The sequence below is a fragment of the Periplaneta americana genome, chromosome 12 (genome assembly GCF_040183065.1).
Source record: "Periplaneta americana isolate PAMFEO1 chromosome 12, P.americana_PAMFEO1_priV1, whole genome shotgun sequence".
NCBI classification, from domain to species: domain Eukaryota; kingdom Metazoa; phylum Arthropoda; class Insecta; order Blattodea; family Blattidae; genus Periplaneta; species Periplaneta americana.
In genome coordinates, this window is record NC_091128.1 from 66,823,329 (window position 1) to 66,849,037 (window position 25,709).

The following is a 25,709-nucleotide window of genomic DNA, read 5'->3' on the forward strand; positions in this document are numbered from 1 at the left end:
TATGCATCACAGTTATTTCTCAGCATAATGTGAAAGCACAATTTGTATGTCACGAAGGTGAAACGTACTTTTTTATTATACGTTTTATACGATTCACAATAATTCATTTCCTTCGTCATGTTGTGTGTGATATCCTCATTGATATTAGTTTATTTTCTTCAACTGTTATTCATTTAATTAACAGCTGAGTCTAACAGAGGGTAGATGGAAATCTGATCTGTATTTTACATTAAAATTATTAATGTTTTGGTTAGTATTAAATAGGCCTATATCTTGATTTTTAACTTAAAACATCCTCAGAGAAAGAATGTACTTATAAGGAATGGTCAAGATTTCTAAATTTGGGAAAATCCGTTTACACTATATGATGTCCTTTCATGTACCGTAAACCGGGGTTAGATTGGCCTAGCGCGTGTTACTTTGGCCCACACACAATAAGAAGTTAACAAAAATTTTCTCACTGCAAGTTTCATCCACATCCTCCAATTTCTACGCACCATAAGACAGATATTTTAAGAATAACTCCTGCTATGAGGATTGTCTATAACGGTCTTTGTTGGATATCTGTGCTGTTCATGACGTTTGTGGTTGGAGAAGTAGTAAATTAATATTGTGTAAACTTCCTCCTTCCCAGCTGATACTGGCGATTGAAAAAATCAAGTCGATATATTTTTTATGAGCTGATAGTATTGGCATACAAAATATGTAAACAATATGTAATTATTGTAAAACCCCTTGACAGTAATTTCTATCTAAAATAAATAGCATCTATTCACGTGGATAGGGGTTACATTGGCTCAGGTTAAAGTAAAATTTGTTTCGTTGTAACTGTTTGCAGGCCATGTCCAATCATTGGCAGTTGAAAACTTCGTGTAACTTGGAAAACCCAGTTATATCCAGCTGTTTTCACTAAAATTGAGGAAAATGGAATTTATGCTGACTATATGCATGCAAGTCCTTCTAGTCGGTATTGGATATGGTCCCAACAGAAGGATATTTTACTTTAACAGTGAAAAAGAAAATACCCCCACAGAAAAAAAAAACAATTTTAGTGGGTTTTCTCATTGTTCAAGGAGTCAACTGAATATAAAATATAGGCCTAGTTTTCTTCTGTTTATTTTGTTTTGCAGCCTTATCAATATAATTTATCTCTGTGTACCTTGTGCCATATCATTTTAGACATTGTATTGTAAACATTACTTATAAACTTGTAGCATAAAACATTGGAAAGGTTTAAATATTTGTCTCAAAATAAATATCTCTCATGTTTCAGACAGACTTATTTTTAAGAATATTGTTGCCAGTTTCTGGTTTAATTTCCCATGTGCTATATTACATTGGCCCAGTTTAATTTTACTGTGGTTATATATGAGAAAACACAGGTGGTCAAATTAACCCCATATATATATATATATATATATATATATATATATATACTGTATATACAAAAAACACTGTTCTATAATCAACGGACTGACTAATCATCTTAAATCTCCTTAAACCCTGTGTGTAGGTTTCTGTTAATCCTTAGTCAAAAGATTCATTATGATTCCTAACTCTATTTATTTATAAAATAGTACATTTACAGAACCTATATGTTAGCCTGTATATCTGAAGTATATCTAAGTGTAATGAAACCATTCATGCCTAGAAAAACATGAAGCATTGCTGACTTTACTCATATTTAAGAGATGATTTGGCGGTCTGAAGTAATACATTATTTTTATTGTCCAGGATAAATTTTCTGCATGGCTGATTGAAATAGGAAAATACTTGTAATTCAAATTTTATTAAGTCCCCAGAAAACTTATTTCTTGCATGTGATCACAAACTTCGTAGGATTATAAAAAAAAATACATCTCTACAATATACAGTATAGATATAGCAGACTCAATGTTGAAAATAATTATATTGCGAGAAAACAGTGTAATCTCTAAAATTACGCAATACACAATTAAAAGTAAAAAAGTAAGAATATGAGGAAAACGTACAATCTGGCTACCCTAGATGAGATCCCCATTTTCCTCACATTATTCTAGCGTGGGCGTCTGTCCTTAGGTGCAGAGCAAAATGTAGAATATAGCAATGAGAAACTTTGAAAGACAGCAATTTAATAATGTACTTATTACAATCAAAATATTCGAATGTTTAAATTTTCATACAATTTTTTTAAAATTATTATTATTATTATTATTATTATTATTATTATTATTATTATTATTATTATTATTATTATTATTATTCTCAGGCGTCCATTAATTGTTCTCCGGGGCTCTAAGGGGGCTGGACTGTTTTAACTAAAACCGGTATGTTCTTCTGTCCTCTCTGCACTCGGCCAATTTTCTGATCACCCTGTCAATATTTTTTATATCTTCAATCCCTTCTCCTCAAGTTCTACAGAAAGTAAGAAATAATGCCGAAATCTGATTGGTTGTTGAAGTACGACATATTTAGTATGACAATATGGTAGTCACAGTGAGGACAATAGAATGTCCGGTTGTAATATTTTATTATTTTTGCGGAATCGGTTAATGTTTCGCGATTGATGACAATCTAATTCGTTTCTGTATTTCTAACAAACGTGTATATGTATAGTTGTGTAATTCCTTATACAGTATATCAGATTTAAATCTTGTTTTAAAAACGTTTCAATGTGAATGAATACAAAGATAGTGGTCATCCTCTGCCATGAAGATGTATAGACGAGAAAGGACAACTCTCAGGTATATTAATGTTTATATTACTTTAAAATAATGTATATTACTGGGTTAATCATAGCAAAATATTTATCTTACATAATTATGTTGGTAGTTGTTTGTTTTATTTGTGCTCTATGCGGCTATTTGCATAGTAGAGTTGGGTTTGTATTTCGTGTGGGCCGTATTCAGGAATGTCACTTCAACTTCTTTCATTTACTTCCGACTTCAGTAGGCAGAATTTGCATTCGGAATCACAACTTACGACACTTTAGTCGTAATTTACGGTGCATAGTGAGATACGCGAAGACGAACTTTGTAGCTACCTCAATTAGTGTTATAATTTGCCTAGGAACTAATGAGACATTTGTTTACTAGGATAAAGATAAGTTTGAGGGCTGAAATGGGTTTAGGAGATGAATATTTTCAAGAATTCAATGAATTATGCTTTCTACGTCATATTATTCGCCTCTTTATTCTCAAGTTATGTCTATGCAATCGAAACCTCACTCTCATTTCCTGCGTTACTAGTTTATCCTGAAGTTATGTAGCTGTAAAGTATGTTTTAAATTTCTCACTACTGTTCAAAATTATTATTATTATTATTATTATTATTATTATTATTATTATCATTATTATTATTATTATTATCATCATTATATAATACTTTGAAAACCATTATGCTATCTACAATTAACTATGACTTTTTATCTTGGAGATAAGACTCAGTTTTGCGAAATACGAACATTAAGCAAGAAAATGGAAGGTAATAATGATTAAAATATATTGGTTTATTTTTTGAACCAGCATACATTCAGCCCTTAAATTTAAAACAAAAGCTCCTTTATAAAATTGAGTTAGACTATTCACCTCATCTCTTAGAATTGTTTCTAAAATGTGTAAGGAATTAAAAAAAAAATCAACTTCAAGTACTACATTCAAATAACTTTTGAGGATTTCTTTATCCCCCAAAGGAGCAGTGAGAAGAGAGAAAGGAGTTGACGGTTAAAAGAATTCACTCAAGTATTTTCAACTAGCCGACGTAGAGACGTAACATTTAAAATGAAGGTTACTCTCTACAATCTTAATTAAATATTTTCCGATTTTTTAAATACCATCTAAACAAAAGGCATAAAATAATAACTGACATAAAACTCAAAAAGTATATACTACGCATTAAATAGGTCTAAAGCCATGCAAATTAGCATTTTTATACATGCAGACCGGAGAGAGAGATTTAGAATTTCTGTAATAAAAAAAAATTATGAAATCTTAAACTCTTAGCTGGAATACGAAGACTGATATTGCTTAGAAAAGATTCACAATCAATATAACCTTTAATGACTTTACAAAAAAATAAATAATTAAGATCTTGACGTCTGGTAAATAAGCTACAGCAATTAAAATGATAATAGTAGTAGTAGTAGTAGTAGTAGTAGTAGTAGTAGTAGTAGTAGCAGTAGTAATAATTTGCATATTTTCGAAATTTCTCGCTTACTCCCAAATTTTAAGCTTTGTCTGATTTTTTTACAATATCTTTGCTATGTTCTCACATTTTTAGTTTTACCTTGTTAAAGTAGGAGAAAAAAATAAAGCTATTGATATTCAAATTTATATAATTTACATAATACAAACAGACAATTTATTTTTATTCAAAAATTATTTTCTTTTTTGAAAGAGTGTGAACATAACTTTGTTAAGTATATTTTAAAGAACATGCAGTAAAAATGTCAGCATCCTAGCGTAAAAATTTCGAAATTCTTAGCAACAAGAATGCAGAGAAGTAGGGGGAAAAAGTAGGGGAAAATAGTTTAAAAGTTTGCATGTATTTTAAACTTCATGGTCGCTGTCTTTTAAGATAGTATAATAACACTAGTGTGCGCTGAAATTCCTGCCTCCAAAGTTTTAATGTTTTTGGGGTATTTTTAGCTTGCTGAAATCAAATTCATAGCCAAAAAGTTCCTATCACTTACCATTTTTTTTGTCCTTTAATTTTCTTATAATATATTACGACAATTTATAGCGTAATTATTTAAACTGTAATACTTTAACATATTTGGTTTAGTATGTAAGGATATGAAAACCAAATGTATTCAACATATTTTTAAGGTGTTTATATTGAAAGCCAAGGACACCGGATGTTTCTTAGCAGATAGGGGGTGCAAACACATAAGGAAGTTAGGGCGAAATAACGTGCAGCCTTGTCATTATTTTTATTTGTGAAAGATGGAAATGTCGGCCACTCCTTGGTGAGAGACTGAACTCAACTCGTTTAGTTTCTCTCACATTTCATTAGTCTGCGTTTCATCTGGAAACGAAACGAAATCAGTTTGAAGCTTTATTGTGGAGTAGAATGTTGAAAGTTTTTAGTTCAGTAAGAAAGTATTTACCATGTTGCATCAAGGATGTCTAAATAATCCAGACCACTTTTGTTATATAACTTATGTAGGATATACACATTGCCTAAGCAGAGGTGTAATATTACAGATTTTGTGAAAAAGTCATACCATGCCTATTTTGGAATCAAACTTGGAGACCAAAGTAAAGCTTGGGCACCACACAAAGTATGTAGAGTATGCACTGAAGAACTTCGTCATTTGATCAATTGGAGAAGACCGTCGCTATCTTTTGGAGTACCTATGGTTTGCAGAGAGCAGTCGAACCATAGTAATGACTGCTACTTCTGTTCGTGTGATGTGAAGGGGTACGATTCTAAACATAAAAATCAAATCGTGTATTCAGTTGTTCGGTCAGCCATTTTACCTGTGCCTAATGTACCAATCCGTGTGAGACCAGAAAATCTTAAACATCATTCTATTGGTACTGACAACGTGAAATAGGTTTTAAATACGTTTTCTCCGAAGATGATAAACTTGTATATTGCAGTAATGTGAAAGAATTTATGTTAAAACTTGGACTTCCAAACTATGACCTAAGTGAATGGAGACTGTTCATTGATGCTTCCAAGCGACGTTTAAAGGATTTCCTCCTTCATAACGGAAACATTTTTGGTTCATTGCCCGTTCAGTGATCCTCAAAAAAATCATACACAAATTTGCAACTGCTGTTATTGCGACTAGACTATAGGAACACAACTGGCAAGTTTGTGATGATTTCAAATTTCTTAGTATGTTGCTGGGTCAACAATCTTGTTTTACCAAATTTCCATGCATTCTTTGCCTGTGGGATAGTAGGGCACGAGTTGATCACTGGACTATAATATACTGGCCACGTCGACAAAATTTGGAAGTCGATTGTAAGAATGTTGTGCGCCAAAGCCTTGTGAGTTCTTCTAAAGTTGTGCTGCCATCTCTCCACATCAAGCTTGGCTGAATGAAACACCCTGTAAAAGCTTTAAATAAGGAAGAAGGCTGTTTTAAGTACATATGTGAGAAATTTCCACTACTATCTGAAGCAAATTGAAAGAAGATATATATTTAATGGTCCTGGCGTAAGAAAACATGTCTGGTGTAGCATTTAAAAACAGTATGGATGAAAAGGAGAAATCAGCATGGAAGTTGTTTTAAAATTTCTTGGCAATAAGGATCCTAATTACCGAAACATTATGGTTAACATGCTTGAAGCATGCAAGGAATTTGGTTGTAACATGAGTATCAAAATTTTCTGTTTTCTCAGCTAGATTATTTCGCCAAAATCTAGGATTTTTCAGCTAAGAGTAAGATGAACGATTTCACAAGGATCTGCAGGAGTTCGAAGAAGGTACCAGGGACGCGGGAGCATCAGTATGCTTGGTGATTATTGTTGGATGTTAAAGCATGATATACCTGCAGAGAAACATAAAAGAAAGAGGAACAGGAGGACTTTGTCAACTAAGAAGCAAGAGGTGTAATTTTTTGTGTGATACATTGTGCTAATTTATACATCCAATAGTGAAGTAAACAAGACAAAACAAAGCAAAAACACTCTAGTGACATGTATGAACAACCATACACATAATTTCAGCAAGTTGTGTCTTTTAAATATTGTTTTTGAATTTGAAATAAAAAAGTGAAATGAAAAAGTTTGTGATGAAATTCACGTAATTATAAAATACATTTAAAGTGATTTTGCAAACAAACCTGACGTGATAGAAGCAAATGGACTGAAAATTCGGATTCAGCACATCGACATTATATAAAATCACTTTACTTAGTTTAGGCAACAAACACAAAGTTGAAATTCGCAGGCTAGTGTAATTAATGACACAACCGCCGTAGGATTCTAAACCTTCGTCAGAGTGCAAGGTCTAAGTAGTCAGCATAGATTCATTTCCTTAAAAAAAATTCCCCCAAAAATTACCAAATTTTCATCCATCCCTTTCCTTATGGTGCTGAAGTCTATTAGTCAAAAAACGAAAAGGATAATTTAAATCCTGGCCATTCTTTTCAAAAGACCGCCACAAAGAAAAAGGACTCTGTATCTTATTGGAGAAGAAGCGAAATTGCTGACACATATTATGAAGATAGTGAAAAAATTAAACATTTTTTGCGTTACGTAATTGATAATGGGAACGTCTTAATAAATAAATAAATATTTAAATCGGTTAACGGCGAGATGCGACAGGTATACGAATTATTACGGTATAAAAAATTCATCAATCAAGCTCGACAACTTACCAAGCTCAGACTAAAAAACACAAACGAATCGACGGCTTTTCTTGTGATCTATTATCATTCCTTGTAAACACGTGCTACGCGTGATTTAAATCATTAAATTAAACTCTCATATTCATCTGCTTCCATTAAGACTTTTGGAACATGAGATTTCTTGCTTGGTTTATCGAATTACCACAGGTTATTAATTGAGAAAATTCGCTCCGGGGGCCGAGTATCGAACTCGTGACTCCCAGCTTAATTGCATCTCTGAAAGGCTGCAAAATACCAATAAAACCAACCTTATTAGGACCTTTACGAATATGAATATATCCAAGAACTAGATTGTAAATCTATTAAGGAGAATTGCTTCTCTTCTACTATCAAGAATGAATCCCACTAGGATCTGTAACCACTGAGCTACGCCGAGACTCAATCCACAGTATCGGATCGAATCTCGTAGATTATTGAATTACGTATTTTCTTATTTCAGCATACCTATTCTTTCGGTTATTTATCCAACGTGTCGATTCCTGTCGCTTCCGCAACTCATTCTCGTACTTCATGAAAGTTTGTTATTAATGAAGACAATTCGGCACAACTCATATCTATTTTTCGCCTGTCGCTTCATGAAGTAATGAACAGTTGCAATAATTTCTTGGCTCTGGTTATGCAATGCTTTCTTCCCCTTAATTTAGAAAATGCAGGAGGCGAATGAAAGTCATTTACGGCACTCCCATGAATCGGACTGTACTGTGGTGTGTTTATTAATTAATAATGACGATACGAGAGGCGAGTGTGAATAAATAAACGGCAAACAGCCTTATCGCAATTCATTCTTGCAGTTCTCACAAAACATTGGCTCGCCTACTGGAAATGTCATTGCGGTCATCTGCCAAGATCGCTGCCTCCGACTATAACTCTGTGAACTTAAATTGTGGTTTTCTATTAACGAACAGTGACGTGTTATGCAAATCAATCTTTCAGGTATAATTCCCTGTAAAGTTGATGTGAATAATTTTGAGGTAAAATTGTTCCGGGGCCGGGTATCGAACCCGGGACCTTTGGTTAAACGTACTAACGCTCTACCAACTGAGCTACCCGGGAACTCTACCGACACCGACCCAACTTTTCCCTCTATATCCACAGACCTCAAAGTGGGCTGACAACCGTCAAGCAACCAACATTGAGTGCACACTAACTCTGTGTGACTTAAATTGTGGTTTTCTATTAACGAACAGTGACGTGTATTATGCAAATCAATCTTTCAGGTATAACTCCCTGTAAAGTTGATTTGAATAATTTTGAGGTAAAAATTTTTCCGGGGCCGGGTATCGAACCCGGGCCCTTTAGTTAAACGTACCAACGCTCTACCAACTGAGCTACCCGGGAACTCTACCCGACACCGATCCAACTTTTCCCTCTATATCCACAGACCCGTACCAAATAACCAAATGAACTTTTTTTACTACACAAAAATCACTATTAACGTTATGTAAAAAGTAATATATTAGACGTCTTTTATAATTTATAGGTACGCTTTAAATAGATGCCTACAATTACTTTAGCAGAAATTAAAATAAAACGGATGTATATATATTTTAATAATTATTGATATTTTCAAGAAGGATATTCTGTAAGTTACAAGTACGTACATTTTTTAATGAGACATCTGAATTTTTCACCGCTAGATGGCAGTATTATCGACGTGCACACAAGCGAAAGAAGTAATAGTTGCAAGATGGCGGTGGGTGTCAGAGTTCTATTAACAGAAAACAACAAATTTGTTAATTGGACATGCAAAGAATTGATCGAACTGCACTCGAGGAAACCAAACGAAGAATACTTTATTGGAATATATCGTGCAGTTTAGAAATTATAGGCGCGACAAAACTCGCTTGAAAATGTGTCCGGAAGGCATCCTGCTACTGGACCGAAGTTACAAACGTATTCACGACTGACTGACTGAATGATTCGCCTGTGTATTTTGCAGCATCGCAATAATTTTTCTTTGTACTTGATATAGCAAGGAAAATAGTATTTTCCATTTTTAAGTCTACCTAGTACCTACCCAGACTTTCTCAAGTCATAACAATATTATTTTTTTTTTATTTGGTTATTTAACGACGCTGTATCAACTACTATGTTATTTAGCGTCGATGAGATTGGTGATAGCGAGATGATATTTGGCGAGATGAGACCGAGGATTCGCCATAGATTACCTTGCATTCACATTACGGTTGGGGAAAACCTCGGAAAAAACCCAACCAGGTAATCAGCCCAAGCAGGGATCGAACCCGCGCCCGAACGCAACTTCAGACCGGCAGGCAAGCGCCTTAACCGACTGAGCCACGCCGGTAGTGAAACTGCTTCTATTTCTGCTATGTTTTCGTATTAGAAAACACATAACGCTACATATGAACAGAGCTCTGCATATGAAAAGGTTAATATGTGATGGGAGAGAAGCTGTAACTTACCGCACATCCTCGCTGTAGTGGGATAGTAGCTGATTGATTCCACTGTACAAGCCAATACACCAGCCAGCATTCCCAACACGCCTGCTGCAGTTACGGTGGGCACGCCCCATTGTCCTGTTTCATAAATAATTAGTTCTATGTTCATTGAGGTAAAGTACAAGTTGATGCAAACGATGTGAAGACTGACATCCTCTCAAAGATGCTGACATGATATGTTGGCAATGAAGGAGAAATAATGATATGATAACAACAGAGAAATCAAAAATACTCAAGGAATATGCTCACAGATGCTTTATATGATGTAATAAATATCACACTATCTGCTTGAAATTTGACTGAAAGCGAGTTTATCGTGTTGATTATCCAGAATATAAAAATGGGATATTTCTTATTTCTAGTACGATGCTAATCTATTTTTATTAATATTATTAATAATAATAATAATAATAATAATAATAATAATAATATAATAATTAAAAGAATTATTACACAAAATCTTCATTAGAATATTAATAATTACGAGTAATTAAAAAAATTACCATTTTACAACATTTATAGACCTAACACATGTGAGCATTGTCCATATAAACGATTCCTTAATATATTTACAGAAAATTTAACAATGGTTATTCCTATATTGATTATATTTGAATTACACAAGTTTCCAGTAAGTAGAGATCACCTGAAATATGTGGTTTAAAAAATAACTTCAATTATGTACATAAACAAAATCCAAAAGTATAAACACTACAAGACAAAGGGACTAGCCGAGTCAGAAGCAGGTCTCTATTGTAGGTGTGTTTTCTTTAGTTTGTGGTTGTATCTGGTTAAATTACACATCTACTGACTTTCAGGAATAATGTGCGAGTCGCCCATAATTATCTCACGACTTCCATTCTCCCGCATCTCGGTGATTTATAGGGATCGCATAGCTTTCGTGCTTGATGTCATGTTTTCATCCCATTATTATAATTGTAATTATTATTATTATTACTATTTACTATTATTATTATTATTATTATTATTATTATTATTATTATTATTATTATTATTATTATTATTATTATAAAGGATACCTCCTACTAAATTCCTGTCTCCCGCATTTCATCTCGCGTAGATTGGCAGGTTTGATGTTACATGCCCTCTGTGGTTGTCAGAAATGACATACAGTATTTCGCCGATATGGCTGAACGCCGGTCGTATTTTAAATCCTTTACAACGCTTAAATACATAGTTGACTCACTACATAAAGTTTTATCACTCGTCAGAAATAATTCTCTGAAAATATATCACGTTGTACATCTGTTTATGTTCAGACACTTGTAGGCTATAGTCTACAGTCTACAATATGCATAGGCCTATGTCGCAGGCGAATTGATGATTATTTGCACTTCTGTTCATTATCGGAGATTGCAGTGGCTACACCTCGGATGCAGACTCTGGTAGGTATCCCAGAAAGATAGTCTCCTGGATGAGGAGTACCTTCCCTCTAACTATAGTGACAATAAGGATGATTATGAAGTGACGAAAATTGGTGAGATGACGATAGACGAACGGAAGTATTACGAGAGAATCTGTCCAAATACCGCATTTGTTCACTGAAATTTCCGGTTTGACTTATCGGTATTTCAACGTTAACCTACTATTTGGAAACCCGAAGGAAAAGCGAGTTTAACGGAATGAGTTATCTCTTTTTATTATCTTCTTTGTAAATTTCTGTGTTCAACCATTTAGTTACCTGGGTAAGGAAACCGGAACCATGGAGAATCCTCGATGATCCGTATTTTGACATCTGTCCTGGCCGGGTGCCCCACTGGAAGATTTCCGGACAATGTTAATAGTCCACACACGCCCCACATCAACATGATAGTAAGCAGGACCTGCAGAATTAATGTTATTGACAGGTAACTAAATAGTACATTTATATCCTACAAAGAGTAATTTTAGCATTTTAGGAAAGATTTGTTTATCTAGGCCGCGGTACAGACAATAAATTAGCAAAATTTCAACAGCTCCTGGGAACTATAAAAAATATTGATTAAAAAAGTGAAATCTGAAAAAGTTCTAAATTTATTTTACAAAACCCTGGCAATTATTTCCTTGTTGTACGGATCCCAAGCAAGGACTTTCACAGCAAACCAAATCAGAAGTATGGAAGCTGCTGTGATGAGACTATTAAGACCCCTTGCAGATTTACATTACCGGCATGTGAACGCAAATGAAATGACATCAGATAACAGCTACATAGGCTATCACAAATAATACGAGTATAATACACTATGAAGACATACCCTGCATAATCACCACCTGTCTTAATTGGCCACATTTTTATGGAACCTACAAATTTCAATTCGTTTATAATATAGAATTTACTTTGCAAGTTGATCGCCTGTCTGACTTGAATCTTGACCACAGTTGGACAATATCTTATGCACTTCTGAACTTTATAACTTGGCCACTGTAACCGTAGTTGTTGAAAATTTTGTATAGACCTATATAGAAATTACTCAAAAAATACCAAGGTACCTTCCAAGCATCTTTAGAACTCTCACAAACACTGTTCTGCTTAGAAATGGCAATAGTTACTACCTGGAAGCTATTGTAAGTGGGCATCCATCCCTTCATTTTGTAAAAGAAAATGAAAGCTAATAATTGTGAGGGTCTTTGGACGAAGAACTTATAGGTCATGAAGGAGTGCTGAAATCCCTGCAGCAGCAGAAGAAACAGAGGACCCAGTTCCAAGGATATACATAATTTCGCGTGAAGAGATTAAGAAGTAATCAATTGCGCGCGAACCCCTGTGATGCAAACACATAAATTGCGCGCGGACCTTCTCTTTATAAATACACCAGTTGCGCGCGTGTAACAGTGAAATTTGTAAATGGCTGCATTTGATGCATATTTGGTTTAACCTTTCTACCACCGAAGATGTAGAATATGCTTTTGTTGAAGATATGTTTAGTATCCAACTAGTAAATGAAAGTGTGACACACTTTGCTGATTATTTAATAAATAACTTCATATCTCCTGATTTGATTGATTAATTCCTTCCGAGATTTGCACTTTAGATACTATTACGCCTAACACCCTAAGGCATTTTATAAAGCTTTTCGCTTCATTTTAATTGTGTACATCCTCATATTTATAACTTTGGTGACATTCAGACACATACAAGCTACATTAACATAAATTAGAAATAATGTTCCTAGAATGAATCCCAAATATGAAAAACGTAAGTAGTATACTGAAGAGCTTATTAATAAATAGACCTATAACAAAGAGAAAATTAGTAGAATCGCTTTTCTAAAGAGTGTTTGTTATTTATAAAAAAAATGACTATGAAGTTATTGGTATGATCATTTTCAATTCCTTGACAAGTACTAAATTAATGTACGATTGACATAATTTTTAATATCATTCCCGCTACGCAGAGAGTCCTAAGTCTCTATAAATTGGGAAAGGGTAGTGGTGCGAAAAGATAATAGTGTGCAAATAACGTGGGCCTACTCCCTATACTGATCGTCGAGCGTAGTTGATACACTCAAATCACGTAGAAATATTTCTTGCGCGCAACTGATAATTCCCCGATTCCAACACATAGTGTAGCCCTAAAATGTGTTAACCGACGAATCTAATATTGCAATGCCAATAATTAAAATGTTGTGAAAGAATTGTTTTACTTAGAGCGTATAGTATAGGGTAAACCCTAAGTAATGTTATTAATTTCAGGGGGTTATTTTTTTTTAGATATCAAACAAAAAACTTTAATACAATTTTGCTCGTTTTTGCTTCCTTTTCGAGATAGAAATTGTATTGTAAGAACTATTTCAAAGCGTGTTTTGGGAAAGCCATTGATTTAATTCCCAACATGTTCAATCAGTTTAAGAGAGCAGAGTATTACGATAATAAAGTATTGAAAGAATTTTAGTTCTGTTCATTTAATGTGCAGAAATTTGATTCGAACAAATGTAACGTTGTAAAATTCCTTTGCAGAACCAAATTTAGCATTTATTCGGATCAAATTTCTGCACATTTAAAGGACAAAACAAAATTCTTTCAATCATTTATGATCATAATACGATATGCTTTCTTAAATTGAATGAATATATTGGAAATTAAATCAACGTCTTTCCCAAAACACGTTATGAAATTTTTTTATATAAAACAATTTTTATCTCCAAAAGGAAGCAAAAACGAGCAAAATTGTATTAAACTTGTTTCTTTGAAATATTTCTAAGAATAACTTCTTAAATTAACTATATTACTAAAGGTTCAACCTTTATACAGGCATTGAAATGAGGATGCTTGAATCTAAGATGACCATGAAACAAACACAGTCATTTTAAAGACGTTTGGAGGATTAAAGGCTGTTGTTTTTACTTTGTTATTTAATGACGCTACATCAACTACTGGGTTATATAGCGCCGATGGAATTGGTGATAGTGAGATGGTATTTGGCGAGAGGAGGTCGAGAATTCACCATAGATTATCTGACATTCGCCTTACTGTTAGAGGAAACTTCGGAAAAACCCAACCAGGTAATCAGCCCAAGAGGGAATTGAACCCCGACCTAGCGCAACTCCGGATCAGCAGGCAAGTACGCTACCGCCAGAGCTACGCCGGTGGCTTTGAAGAGTCTTAAAGGTACCAAAGGAAAATACTTAATGACGAGAATGCTATCTAAAAGGAGTGGGGGTGTGGTTTTTTATGTTCATAAACAATAGCGACTAACAATATTAACTTTTAGTTTATATAAATCCGGGCTATACTCGTTACCATGGTGTTATTTTGAATAATTCCTCTAATTTCTGACATCGGAAAGCATAGATTAGATAATTATGAGTTAGAATATTATGTGAATTTTATGAATAAAAAATAGTCTGTTGTGTAAAGTTATACAGCTTCACCACCAACTATTGTAAATGTAAATGTGGGAGTAACATCTCTTCTGGATAATTCATAAATGTTTATAATATCTATTACTTAGAACAAAATTAACCCTACCATACCTCTGCGGTGGCTGAGTGGTCAGACATCCAGCCTGTCACGCAGGCTGCCTGGGATCGAGTCCCGGTCAGATCTGACACTTACGGCGAACAAGGTCGCAGTGGGGGGTTTTTCCCAGGGTTCTCCCGTTTTTCCTCATGTTACGCATCTACATCATTCCGTCACCATTTATCCATTTCGTCATCATTCCATAGCATTTCCCGATCGCCGCCGGGGGCTGGTCTAGGGACGAGTGGTGTGGTTTGCTCGAAACTTGGTACGCTGCAAAACTTAGTGTAGTCTGCCCGTGTTGGTTCGGGAATACGTCTAGCTTGAAGATTAGCGCAATAGATCGTAACAGATCGCAGTGCTGAGTCATAGTGCCCCCCCTCCCATAAATTCCGTTCCATTCCATAACCCCAGCCGTGGCAGTCCAGGTTCGAGTCCCGATCAGGCCTGGAATTTTTGATTGAAAAGACAAGGTCGCAGTTGGGGTTTCTTCTCGGGGTTCTCCCGTTTCCACATATTAGGCTGGCGATGCAGGTATGGTGCTGACCTAGGAACGAGTGGAGTTGTCTACTCGAAACCTGGGTACGCAGTGAACCTTAATGTAATCGGCTGGTGTGGGTTGCAAATGCGCCTAGTTTGAGAACGCAGTAGATCTATTAAGGACGCAGTGCCCTCATGCATTTTAATTCGATATAAAAAAGCTAAATAATGTTAAATTTATGTATAGTTTTAAACTTTTGGTCGACATACTGTTATGTTACCTAGCAAAAGATCAGACAATACTATTTTTTTCTCTTTTCACGGAGGACGGACCCGAAGGCTTATATTGCAGCCTGATGTTTATTTTGTTTACCATTCCTATTCTGTGAATGATATTGCAGCCTAACGGTCGCGCTTTTGTACAAGTACAGCACGTTGCACTGCGAACTTAATCCGGGATATGGTATGCATGATGATGATGATGATGATGATGATGTATGTATTTATTTATACTGCAAGTGGGCAAGCACCCGGTGGCAGTGGTATACACAATATAAACAATACACAATAAAATTACAATACATAATACAATTATACAATAAACAATACAATTATATACACAATACAATAAAAATACACAATACAATTTAACATAATAATTACAATTAATAATAAAACATAAAATAACCCAATTTTACAATACAACCTACATATTTATAGGCCCTACATAAGTTTCAATAGTCTTTCACTTTACTCTCATTTCACTCACTGTAGTGGCACTATGACGCATTTCACTGACACTTTAGGACACATTTCACTGACGCTATAGAACACATTTCATTGACGCTATAAATTATCACTGATCGGAACTATTCACTGCACTGTAAAACCATAACTTCATTGACTCACCTCGCTTCACTGATACAACAGTTCAAAGAAGACAAATAATTACACCCTTATGTATACTTATAAACAGAACTACATTTAAGCTAAACATTTCTAGTCTAAGATCCTCTTGCACGTTATTTTTAAATAATTTACAATTCAAACCAAGGGAGTAACTCGTCAGGCTTAATAAATACATGTCACCTTAAAAAATTAAATGTTAAATGTCACCTTAATTTTATTTTGCACTTCATACATGATGATGATGATGATGATGATGATGATGATGATGATGATGATGATGATGATGATGATGTTGATGATGATGATGTTATACAGGGTGATTGACGAGGATTTACTTCGGAGTTTATTTTCGAAGACATTCTGAGCAAAAAATGGCATGTAAACTTGTGTCCTAATCTCAGTATTTTCAGAGTTACACTCATTTGAAGTTTAAGTAAGTTTTTCCTTTAGTTTTAAGGGTAAAAGAATGTTATAGAGAATGAACTATTCAGAAGTATCATTTCTTTAATTGGCTAGTGTTCTGAAGCTAAAAATATGTTGTTACTTGCTTTATACAGATTTCATTTTTCAATTTTTAACTAAAAATTACATCATTCTTACGCACTTATCAAAAAATTTTTTACAAATTATACGACTTTAGGAACTTTATTCTTTACAGTTTAATTATGCATCATTATGTACAGTCTCAAAGAATTTACAAGAGTGGCGTGATTTGTAACAATTGTTGTGATAAATGCGTAGGAAAAATGTAATTTTTAGTCCAAAATCGATAAAAGAAATTCTGTACGAAGCAATTATGGAATTCACAACACAATTTAGCTTCAGAATACTATCCAATTAAATAAATAATGATACTCCTGAATAGTTCATTCTTTATCTGTAATATTCTTTTACCCTTAAAACTAAATAATAATGGTATTTTACAAACAACTTCAAATTAATGTAACTCTGAAAATATTGAGATTAGAACAAATGTTTATATGTCATTTTTTTGCTAAAAATGTCTTCGGAAATAAGGCCCGTGAATGGCTATAAATTCTCGTGAATCATCCTGTACCTGAATTCATGGTGGCCAAATGAATTCGAGATCCAGCGTCGAAGGTTACCCAGCAATTCTGGTTCAATTGGTTGCGGAAAAAACTCGGAAAACATCCCTACCAGGTAATTTGTCCCAACCAAGATTTGAACCCGGGTACACTCGTTTCACGGTCAGACGTGTTAATCGTTACTCTACAGCGGTGGACTAGACCATACTATAATCATGACTATACAGATCATACAGTGACTGGGTATTATTTCCTTGTCTCTAGTTTGCATTCAGTTCTCATGAAATATGTAATAATACCTTAATAATCCAAGATATTACAGGCGCATTCAAATCTTCTCATGAATATTTTATAACGTGCATTAGGCTCAATTGCGTGTCCTCAATTTTCTGAACATCAATGTTTAGTCTCTCTAATGTGACTCAAGGTTACTGTCATGATTGATGCGTTCTCCTTACTGCAGACATTTCTTCAGAATTTTATTATTTATTGATGTCGTCAAGGTTCGGTACCGTAGGTATATTAAATCCATATACTGTAGGCCCATACTTTGTGAGCTTATTCTGAAACTTACACTCATATTCACTGGCAATATTGAATATATGAGCTCGAAATCTGAGGAATCATGGTACTATTATGCTAAAATTCTTGTAATATTAAAAGGCTGGAATGAGTATAAAAGAAACTACATAAATATAAAGCTTATAAAATATCAATCAACATTTATTATTAATTACTGATATCTTTGGGGACCTAAAAATAAATTCTTAGCAAATAAATAATATATCCAGCAAGGAATCCGATTGTTGCGAGTAAGTCAGTCTGTGACATTTACTGTGTGTTACTATTTGCTTTATCTTGCTAACGACTGGCTGAACACTTATGTATCGTAGGGCTGGGGACGGAGCGGTTCGGTATGGAGCAGGCACTGTGACATCATTACTCGGTTGCTCCGAGTACAAATTTCTGACGGCAGATATAAAATTTGGATAGATTAAGTCGATTTTAGAACGTACTTTGAAAGTGAAATCAAGCGTGTTTTAAAAGCGTTGTAGTAAAGAGCTTTCGCTTTGCCAATTGACGACAAAAAAGTGCTTCTCTTCATTGTAAAATGGCGGTTGCAAATTTTATTTGCGTGATTACAGCTATTTGGGGAGTTTTTTTTTTATATTAAAGGCCTATTTAACCTTCAGTGTTGTTATATATGACAGATGAAATAAAATTGATAAAATAATTTATAATACTAACGGCTAATAAATTAACTTGTGATGTAAACGTTAAACGCTGCAGCTAAAAAAAAGAAGATAGAAAGAAACGGGCTCCACGAAGCACTGCCTAAAGCCCTTAAAAATAACGCACAGAATTATTTACTATTACGGAAAGTGAATAAAATAATCAATAAAACGTGGAACCTTGAACTGAAGAACATAATGTTTATTTATTTTATAACATGATTAGTCTTCCATACAACCATGTTCTCTTTGGTGAAGAGTAATATTATTGATAAATTAAATAATAGAAATAAATACAAATAAAATGATGGCTGACGAGGTGACAAATCCAAAAAAACACAAATAGAAAATATAATGCACTCCCTTTTTTTTTAACATATTTCAATATTAATCAAACACTCTAATAAAATAATAATAATAATAATAATAATAATAATAATAATAATAGTAGTAGTAGTAGTAGTAGTAGTAGTAGTTTTTAAGGAATCCGGAGGTTCATTGCCGCCCTCACATAAGCTCATCATCGGTCCTATCCTGAGCAAGATTAATCCAGTCTATACAATCATATTTCACGTCCCTCAAATCTATTTTAATATTATCCTCCCAAATACGTCTCGGCCTCCCCAAACGTCTTATTCCCTCCGGCTTCCCAACTTACACTCTATATGCATTTCTGGATTCGTCTATACGTGCTACATGCCCTGTCCATCTCAAACGTCTGGATTTAATGTTCCTAATTACGTCAGATGAAGAATAAAATGCATGCAGTTCTGCGTTATGTAATTTTCTCCATTCTCTTGTAACTTCCTCTCTCTTAGCCCCAATTATTTTCCTAAACATCTTATTCTCAAACACCCTTAACCTCTGTTCCTCTCTCAAAGTGAGAGTCCAAGTTTCACAAGCATGCAACAGAACCGGTAATATAATTGTTTTATAAATTCTAACATTAGTTTGTTTGAGAGCAGATTGAATGATAAAAGTTTCTCAACCGAATAACAACACGCATTTCCCATATTTATTCTGCGTTTAATTTCCTCCCAAGTGTCATATATATTTGCTACTCTTGCTCCAAGACATTTGAATTTTTCCACCTCTTCAAAGGATAAATTTCCAATTTTTATATTTCCATTTCGTACAATATTCTGGTCACGAGACATAATCATAAGGGAATTGGGGGAATATGGGCAATATTACGTTTTCATGTCGAAACTCTTGCAACGAATTATGTTTCTTCGCTAATAACCAAAGCTCGGAACTTGGGGACTTGTGTCGTGTGCATGAGTAAGGTTACAGGTACAACATACACAAAGCTCACGCTGCAAGTGCTCAGGGACAGTCGTGTGTACTAAGAAAGTGGCCACAACTAATGACAGGAAGACGGACGAAGAAACTGTTATGTCGAAGCCAATGACATTGAGAATTAAAGGTAAACGGTCTGTTTGAGGAAATAGAAAATACGTGTTATTTCGAATGGGTATTATAGAAGTTCGAAAATACATTTTGTTTTAAATTTAAGATACAGAATTTCATGGAGAATTCGGAGGAGATACATTATTTTTTTTCGAATGGAGAGTTTATATTTTGTAAGTTGTGACACACACAAACTAGAGGCTGGAAACGAAATTCATTGAAAGGAATTGTAGTCCCTCAAATTGTAGAAAAATCTGTGCATAGCCATGGATCGAAACGCAGAGGGGCTTGCCCTAGTAGTGACACACTAATTGAAAACTATTTTCGAAACAATTTAGGATATACTTATCTTTCTCAGATACGAGATCAGCTAGCAACTGCTGAAAATCGAACAAAACAGTAACAGTGAAAACATTCAGTATTTTAAGTCTGCTACCGAAAAATCTTCGAATGTAGGTAGTCATACACTGTAATAAAATGTACACAGCAGAACAGGAAATTTGATATATTCCTCATGTTTATTTTTATTATATATATATATATATATATATATATATATATGCTATGAAATTACGTATTTCAACGTACCATAATATTATCAATATGTTGTCGCAGCCAGAAACCACTTTTGTAGCAGACCTGACAGTACCTCCGTGCTGGAAGCGGGAGTATGTTGACATTGAAGTCCGGTCGCTTAGTCACGTGCAAAGACACAAGTCCCCAATTTCCGAGCTTTGCTAATAACAGTTACAGAGGTGTGAAAATTATTAGAATAATCTTAATTTTAAAGGTTTTTTTAATAGTTCCTTCACAAATATTCATTCAATTGATGAATATTGTTATATAATATTACTATACTGATGTAGGATATATTTACTACTAACAATGCTGGAAAGCATTGTTGTACATTGGTATTTTTCTTATTTTACAATTGTTATGGGAATTCAGAAATTATTAGGCCTATATTATGTTGGCGGAATTGGAAACATAAAAAATTAGTTAAGAAATGCTTTAAACAAATTGTTCTTTGCGTTTACATTGTTGGGAAGGTTCAAATGAACGTTAAAAAAATGTTATGTTTTATTTAACGACGCTCGCAACTGCAGAGGTTATATTAGCGTCGCCGGATGTGCCGGAATTTTGTCCCGCAGGAGTTCTTTTACATGCCAGTAAATCTACTGACATGAGCCTGTCGCATTTAAGCACACTTAAATGCCATCGACCTGGCCCGGGATCGAACCCGCAACTTTGGGCATAGAAGGCCAGCGCTATACCAACTTGCCAACCAGGTCGACTCAAATGAACGTATACATCTGTTTTGTGCATATAATTTTTTATGTTTCCAATTCCGTCAACATAATATAATAATTTCTGAATTCCCATAACAATAATTGTAAAATAAGAAAAATACCAATGTACAACAATGCTTTCCGGCATTGTTAGTAGTAAATATATCCTACATCAGTATAGTAATATATACCAATATTCATCAATTCAATTAATATTTGTGAAGGAACTATTAAAGAACCTTTAAAATTAAGATTATTCTAATAATTTTTACACCTCTGTAGTATAAAGTGAGAGTATCGTAATGGTTGCTGTGGGAACCGCGCTGTGCAGTATTGTCTCGTATTGTTGTTAAAACAGCCATCTAAAACGTGAGTATTGACATCAAAGTATACTAAAATTTCACAATGCTTATTTTATGTATGTTATATTATGCAATAGATTACACATGAACTTTAGAAAATAGTTTAAATCTAATAGTATACATACAGAATACACATCTTGAACTGCCGTTCTATTGCGTCAGACGTTCTTTTGTGAATAGTTTACAGTAATGCCAACTGTTGAAAGTAAACCATACATGTCAGGATAATATGGGCGCTAATGTTCGGCGGAATATGGGCAAGCAATACATTTCATAAAAATGACTCTTCAATCTTGATGAAAATGGCCTACAAATGATTACAAGAGCGAAATACGTCATAGCACTCAAAGAACGCAAAGTGGTGCATTGCATTTACCCTAAAGAAAAGGGAGAAACCATTATCCTTGTGGCCTGCTTCAATTCGACAGGGAACTACTTTCCTCCAAGCAGTCCTGCTCCAAGTATCATTATAAAAGGAGTGAGGACAATAATGACTGAAAGAATAACTGCCTGCTGTCAGTAAGGCGTACTTCAACAAGCAGTCTGCCTACATTAACGGGGATACGAGGTATGATCATTAAATTCCGAGACCTGTCCCATAAGTGGAAATAAAACTACCTCATTTAAATTTGGCTGCCATCCCCTTCAAGGTAGTCCACTTGGGCAGCTATACACTGATCCCAACGTGTCTGCCATTTTTGGAATGCCTCCTGGAAGTCGCGTTCTTGAAGCCTGTCAAGCACCTTTTGCGATTCACGTTGGATCTCCTCCACAGTGCCAAAACGGTGACCCTTTAGATTGAATTTCATTTTCGGAAACAAAAACAAAAAAGACGCAGGTGGCCAAATCTGGTGAATACGGGGGTGAGGAACGCCGACCATCTTATTACGGGTGCAAAACTGGAATATTGCGAGAGCTTTGTGAGCTGGCGCAGTGTCGTCATGGAGCATCCATTTGTTCTTTGTCCAGAGTTGTGGTCGTTCATATTGAAAATGTATGTGAGGATCATTATGCACAATTTGTCGAATTTTTTCAACATTTTCGGCGGTGTTGCACTTGTGTGGTCGACCTGGCCTCTTGTCGTCCTTCAGCGATGTTCTGCCATTTCTGAAACGCGAATGCCACTCAAAACACCTCGCCTGACTCACTGCTTCATTGCCATAGGCTTGCTTCAACATTCCATGGGTTACGGTTGCCGATTTTCCAAAGAATTGACGTTGGTTCTCTGCTCCAGTTTCCAGTCCATCGTGATTTCGCAAATGCGCGGATGCACGTGCTAACAAAACCTTGTGTAACACAGGTCTCAATGAAGATAGCGCGTCGAAACTTTGTGTCGCGTCTCTTCACGGTCGTCTAGTGTCACTGCTGCGCACGCGTGTCGTGATCCCTTCGCCCATAGCAGACACAATCCCGGAATTTAATGATCACACCTGGTATATTATTCTCAATAATCAAGAACTTCGTTGTTTATTTCTACATCAATAAGCATGCATCTGCAATTTTGATAGTAGATGGACGTAATTCACATAGTTGTAACCCTGACACTCTTAACTTTGCAGTAGAAAACGGATTATGCATGTTTTGTCTTCCTCCACACACCACAGCCTGCCTTCAATCAGCAGATAAGGGTCCGTTTGGTCCTCTGAAGAAAGCTTTCAACAGTGGTGCTTCTTGAGGCAACATAGACCTTTTACGAAGGTCGAATTTGCTTCCATTGTCGAAGAAGCATGGAACAGATGTGTCAATATATGTCTGGCTGTAAATGCCTTCCGAGCTTCAGGCCCTTTTCCACTGCACATGAGTGTCATTCCTGATTATGCTCATATTGACAATGCAGCATCAGGTGAAAACCCTACAATTGATACATTTCCTTCCACTGATTCAAATGTCTTAGAATCTCCAAACGTCATTCATCGCCAAAGAGTCGCATCATCAACCAAAGGCGTTACGCAATAACCATCACAAATTGCATATATAATATATAATATAGTTAATACAGTTATATTTTCAAATATTTTAAGTGTTTTTTTTTCATTTGTTTCAGTTGACTGTGATACACATCATTAATGTCCATTTTACCCCCACACTCGGGGGAATATGGGCAAAACACATTAACTTGCATTTTCCAGTTTTACTTGCATACGTTTAGGAGTAAGCAGTCAGGATTCTCATATAATGTAGCTAAATTGTTAAAAAACACATCCCAGCTGTAAAATTAATTATTAGAAATATCCGAGAGATATTGCACCCGAAATAGTACTAAGGTGCCCATATTCCCCCGACTTCCCTTATACTTTGTCTTTTCGGCATTTACTTCCAACCTTATCTCTTTACTTGTTTCAAGTAAAATTCCCGTATTTTCCCTAATAGTTTATGAATTTTTCTTCTAACATAGTCTCGTCATCCGCATAAACAAGGAGCTGATGTGACTCTTCTCTGTTATCCTGCACTTTAATAATAATAATAATAATAATAATAATAATAATAATGTTTAATAATAATAAACATGTTTTAATGAACTTTCCTTAGCTATAGCACTTTAATGATTTTGCGATTTCCAAAGCAATAACATAACTTGCATGAAGTTCCCTTTGACTCATAGCTTGTTTCATCATATTTTAGTACCGGAACTGTTATTTGAATTTAGTTTTCTTTAAATATTTTAATTGTTTCGCCCCGTCCAGCCATACGAAAAGAAAATTATGTTTATTCTTATTTTCTACTGTATACTTTTTCGTTTATTACATTGGATATGTTCATGGTTACCTATGATTTCGTGATAATCTTATGACGTGGCGTTATGTCATTAGATGTTTGATTTATGAGTGCCTATTAGAATGTTAGAACACAAGAGGCGTCTACATTGTCACCATGTGCATAACAAATACTGTTTCTCCCATTCTTCCTTAAACACACGTTTCCGAAAAGACGTCACAAATTTCAATCTAAATCTTATCAGGTAACCCGCAACTGACAGATACCTACGTACTGGAGTTGTAGAGGAGTTTACGGAAAGGAGGGAGTGAAGCAAAGACAGTTTACTTCGCTGCCCCTGCGATGTCACTATTGCTGGTGACCATGATGACATTTTTGCCGATTCCTGCTGAGTGCAGGTTGCCCTTTAGCACGATTAAGGTGGAGTACCATTTGGATGTCTGCAAGATAACTCGAGGAAACATATCGAGTTGCATTGACCATTCTCCGAAACTCGGAGAGTTTTTATATCAAATTATGTTAAGTTAAGTATCACTTATTTCTCGACCCTTTTAAGCGGAACACGGTATATATTGCAGTCTTTCCTAATATTATTTTTCTATTGTAGAAAAGTCGGTACTTAAAATGCAAAAGAATATTAGTAATTTAATACAAGACCCTTACAGAAACCACGCTTTTCATCCTAAACTTTTAAGACGTTAGTTTAATGGTCCAACAAAAGTTTTCGTAACCGAGCGGGAATTATTCTTAACGATGCAGTCCCCTGGTCTTCCACATTGTCACAGCGTTCAATTAATACCCAGCCGGTGTCAAAGAAGACACTTTTTTGAAGAGATAAGATAAGAGTTTGTTTATTGATTAACCAGGTCTTCTCAGATGCCGCTCCAATCACAAGTAGCGGTAACATATGTCTACCAATGATGTGTTAGCATTTTAATTGACGCGCCGATATCAACTCTACGTGGAGTATATACAGTGCTGCCAACTTATATGGTCCACAAGGCCCGAGTTCACCCAATAATTTGTCGTATTGTTATTATTATTATTATTATTATTATTATTATTATTATTATTATTATTATTATTATTATTATTATTATTATTATTATTATCTGTAATGATACTCGGTGGAGTGCATATTGAAATAAGTAAATAAGAGATTTTTTAAAATACGTAATGACGCACTTTATTTTTAGTTGATTATTTTACGATACTTTATCAACATCTTAGGTTATTTAGCGTCTGAATGAGGTGAAGGTGATAATGCCGGTGAAATGAGACCGGGGTCCAGCACCGATAGTTACCCAGCATTTGCTCATATTGGGTTGAGGGAAAGCCCCGGAAAAAAACCTCAACTAGGTTGCACTTTATTCATCTCTTTTATCGTTAATCAGGTATCGCATAAAGATAGTGCTGAAAAGTTGGATTTAGCAGATGTTTGTGACCAATTTGTAGGGAGAATTGCAGTTAGGAGAAACTTATTTGCAACACGTCGTACTACATAAT

The 25,709-nt window shown here is 34.9% G+C and overlaps 1 protein-coding gene across 4 annotated transcripts in view; it reads right to left on the reverse strand.

The window, feature by feature from the left end:
- The window catches only part of LOC138710511 (solute carrier family 23 member 1-like), a 340,117-nt gene that overhangs the window by 46,452 nt on the left and 267,956 nt on the right, over positions 1–25,709 (reverse strand). For all 4 annotated transcript variants that reach the window (XM_069841457.1, XM_069841458.1, XM_069841456.1 and 1 more), the window contains 2 exons: positions 11,504–11,645; positions 9,766–9,879 (listed from right to left, as the gene is read on the reverse strand). In XM_069841457.1, coding sequence (XP_069697558.1) covers positions 9,766–9,879; positions 11,504–11,645 — 256 coding nt within the window. The remainder of the gene's footprint in view (positions 1–9,765; positions 9,880–11,503; positions 11,646–25,709) is intronic.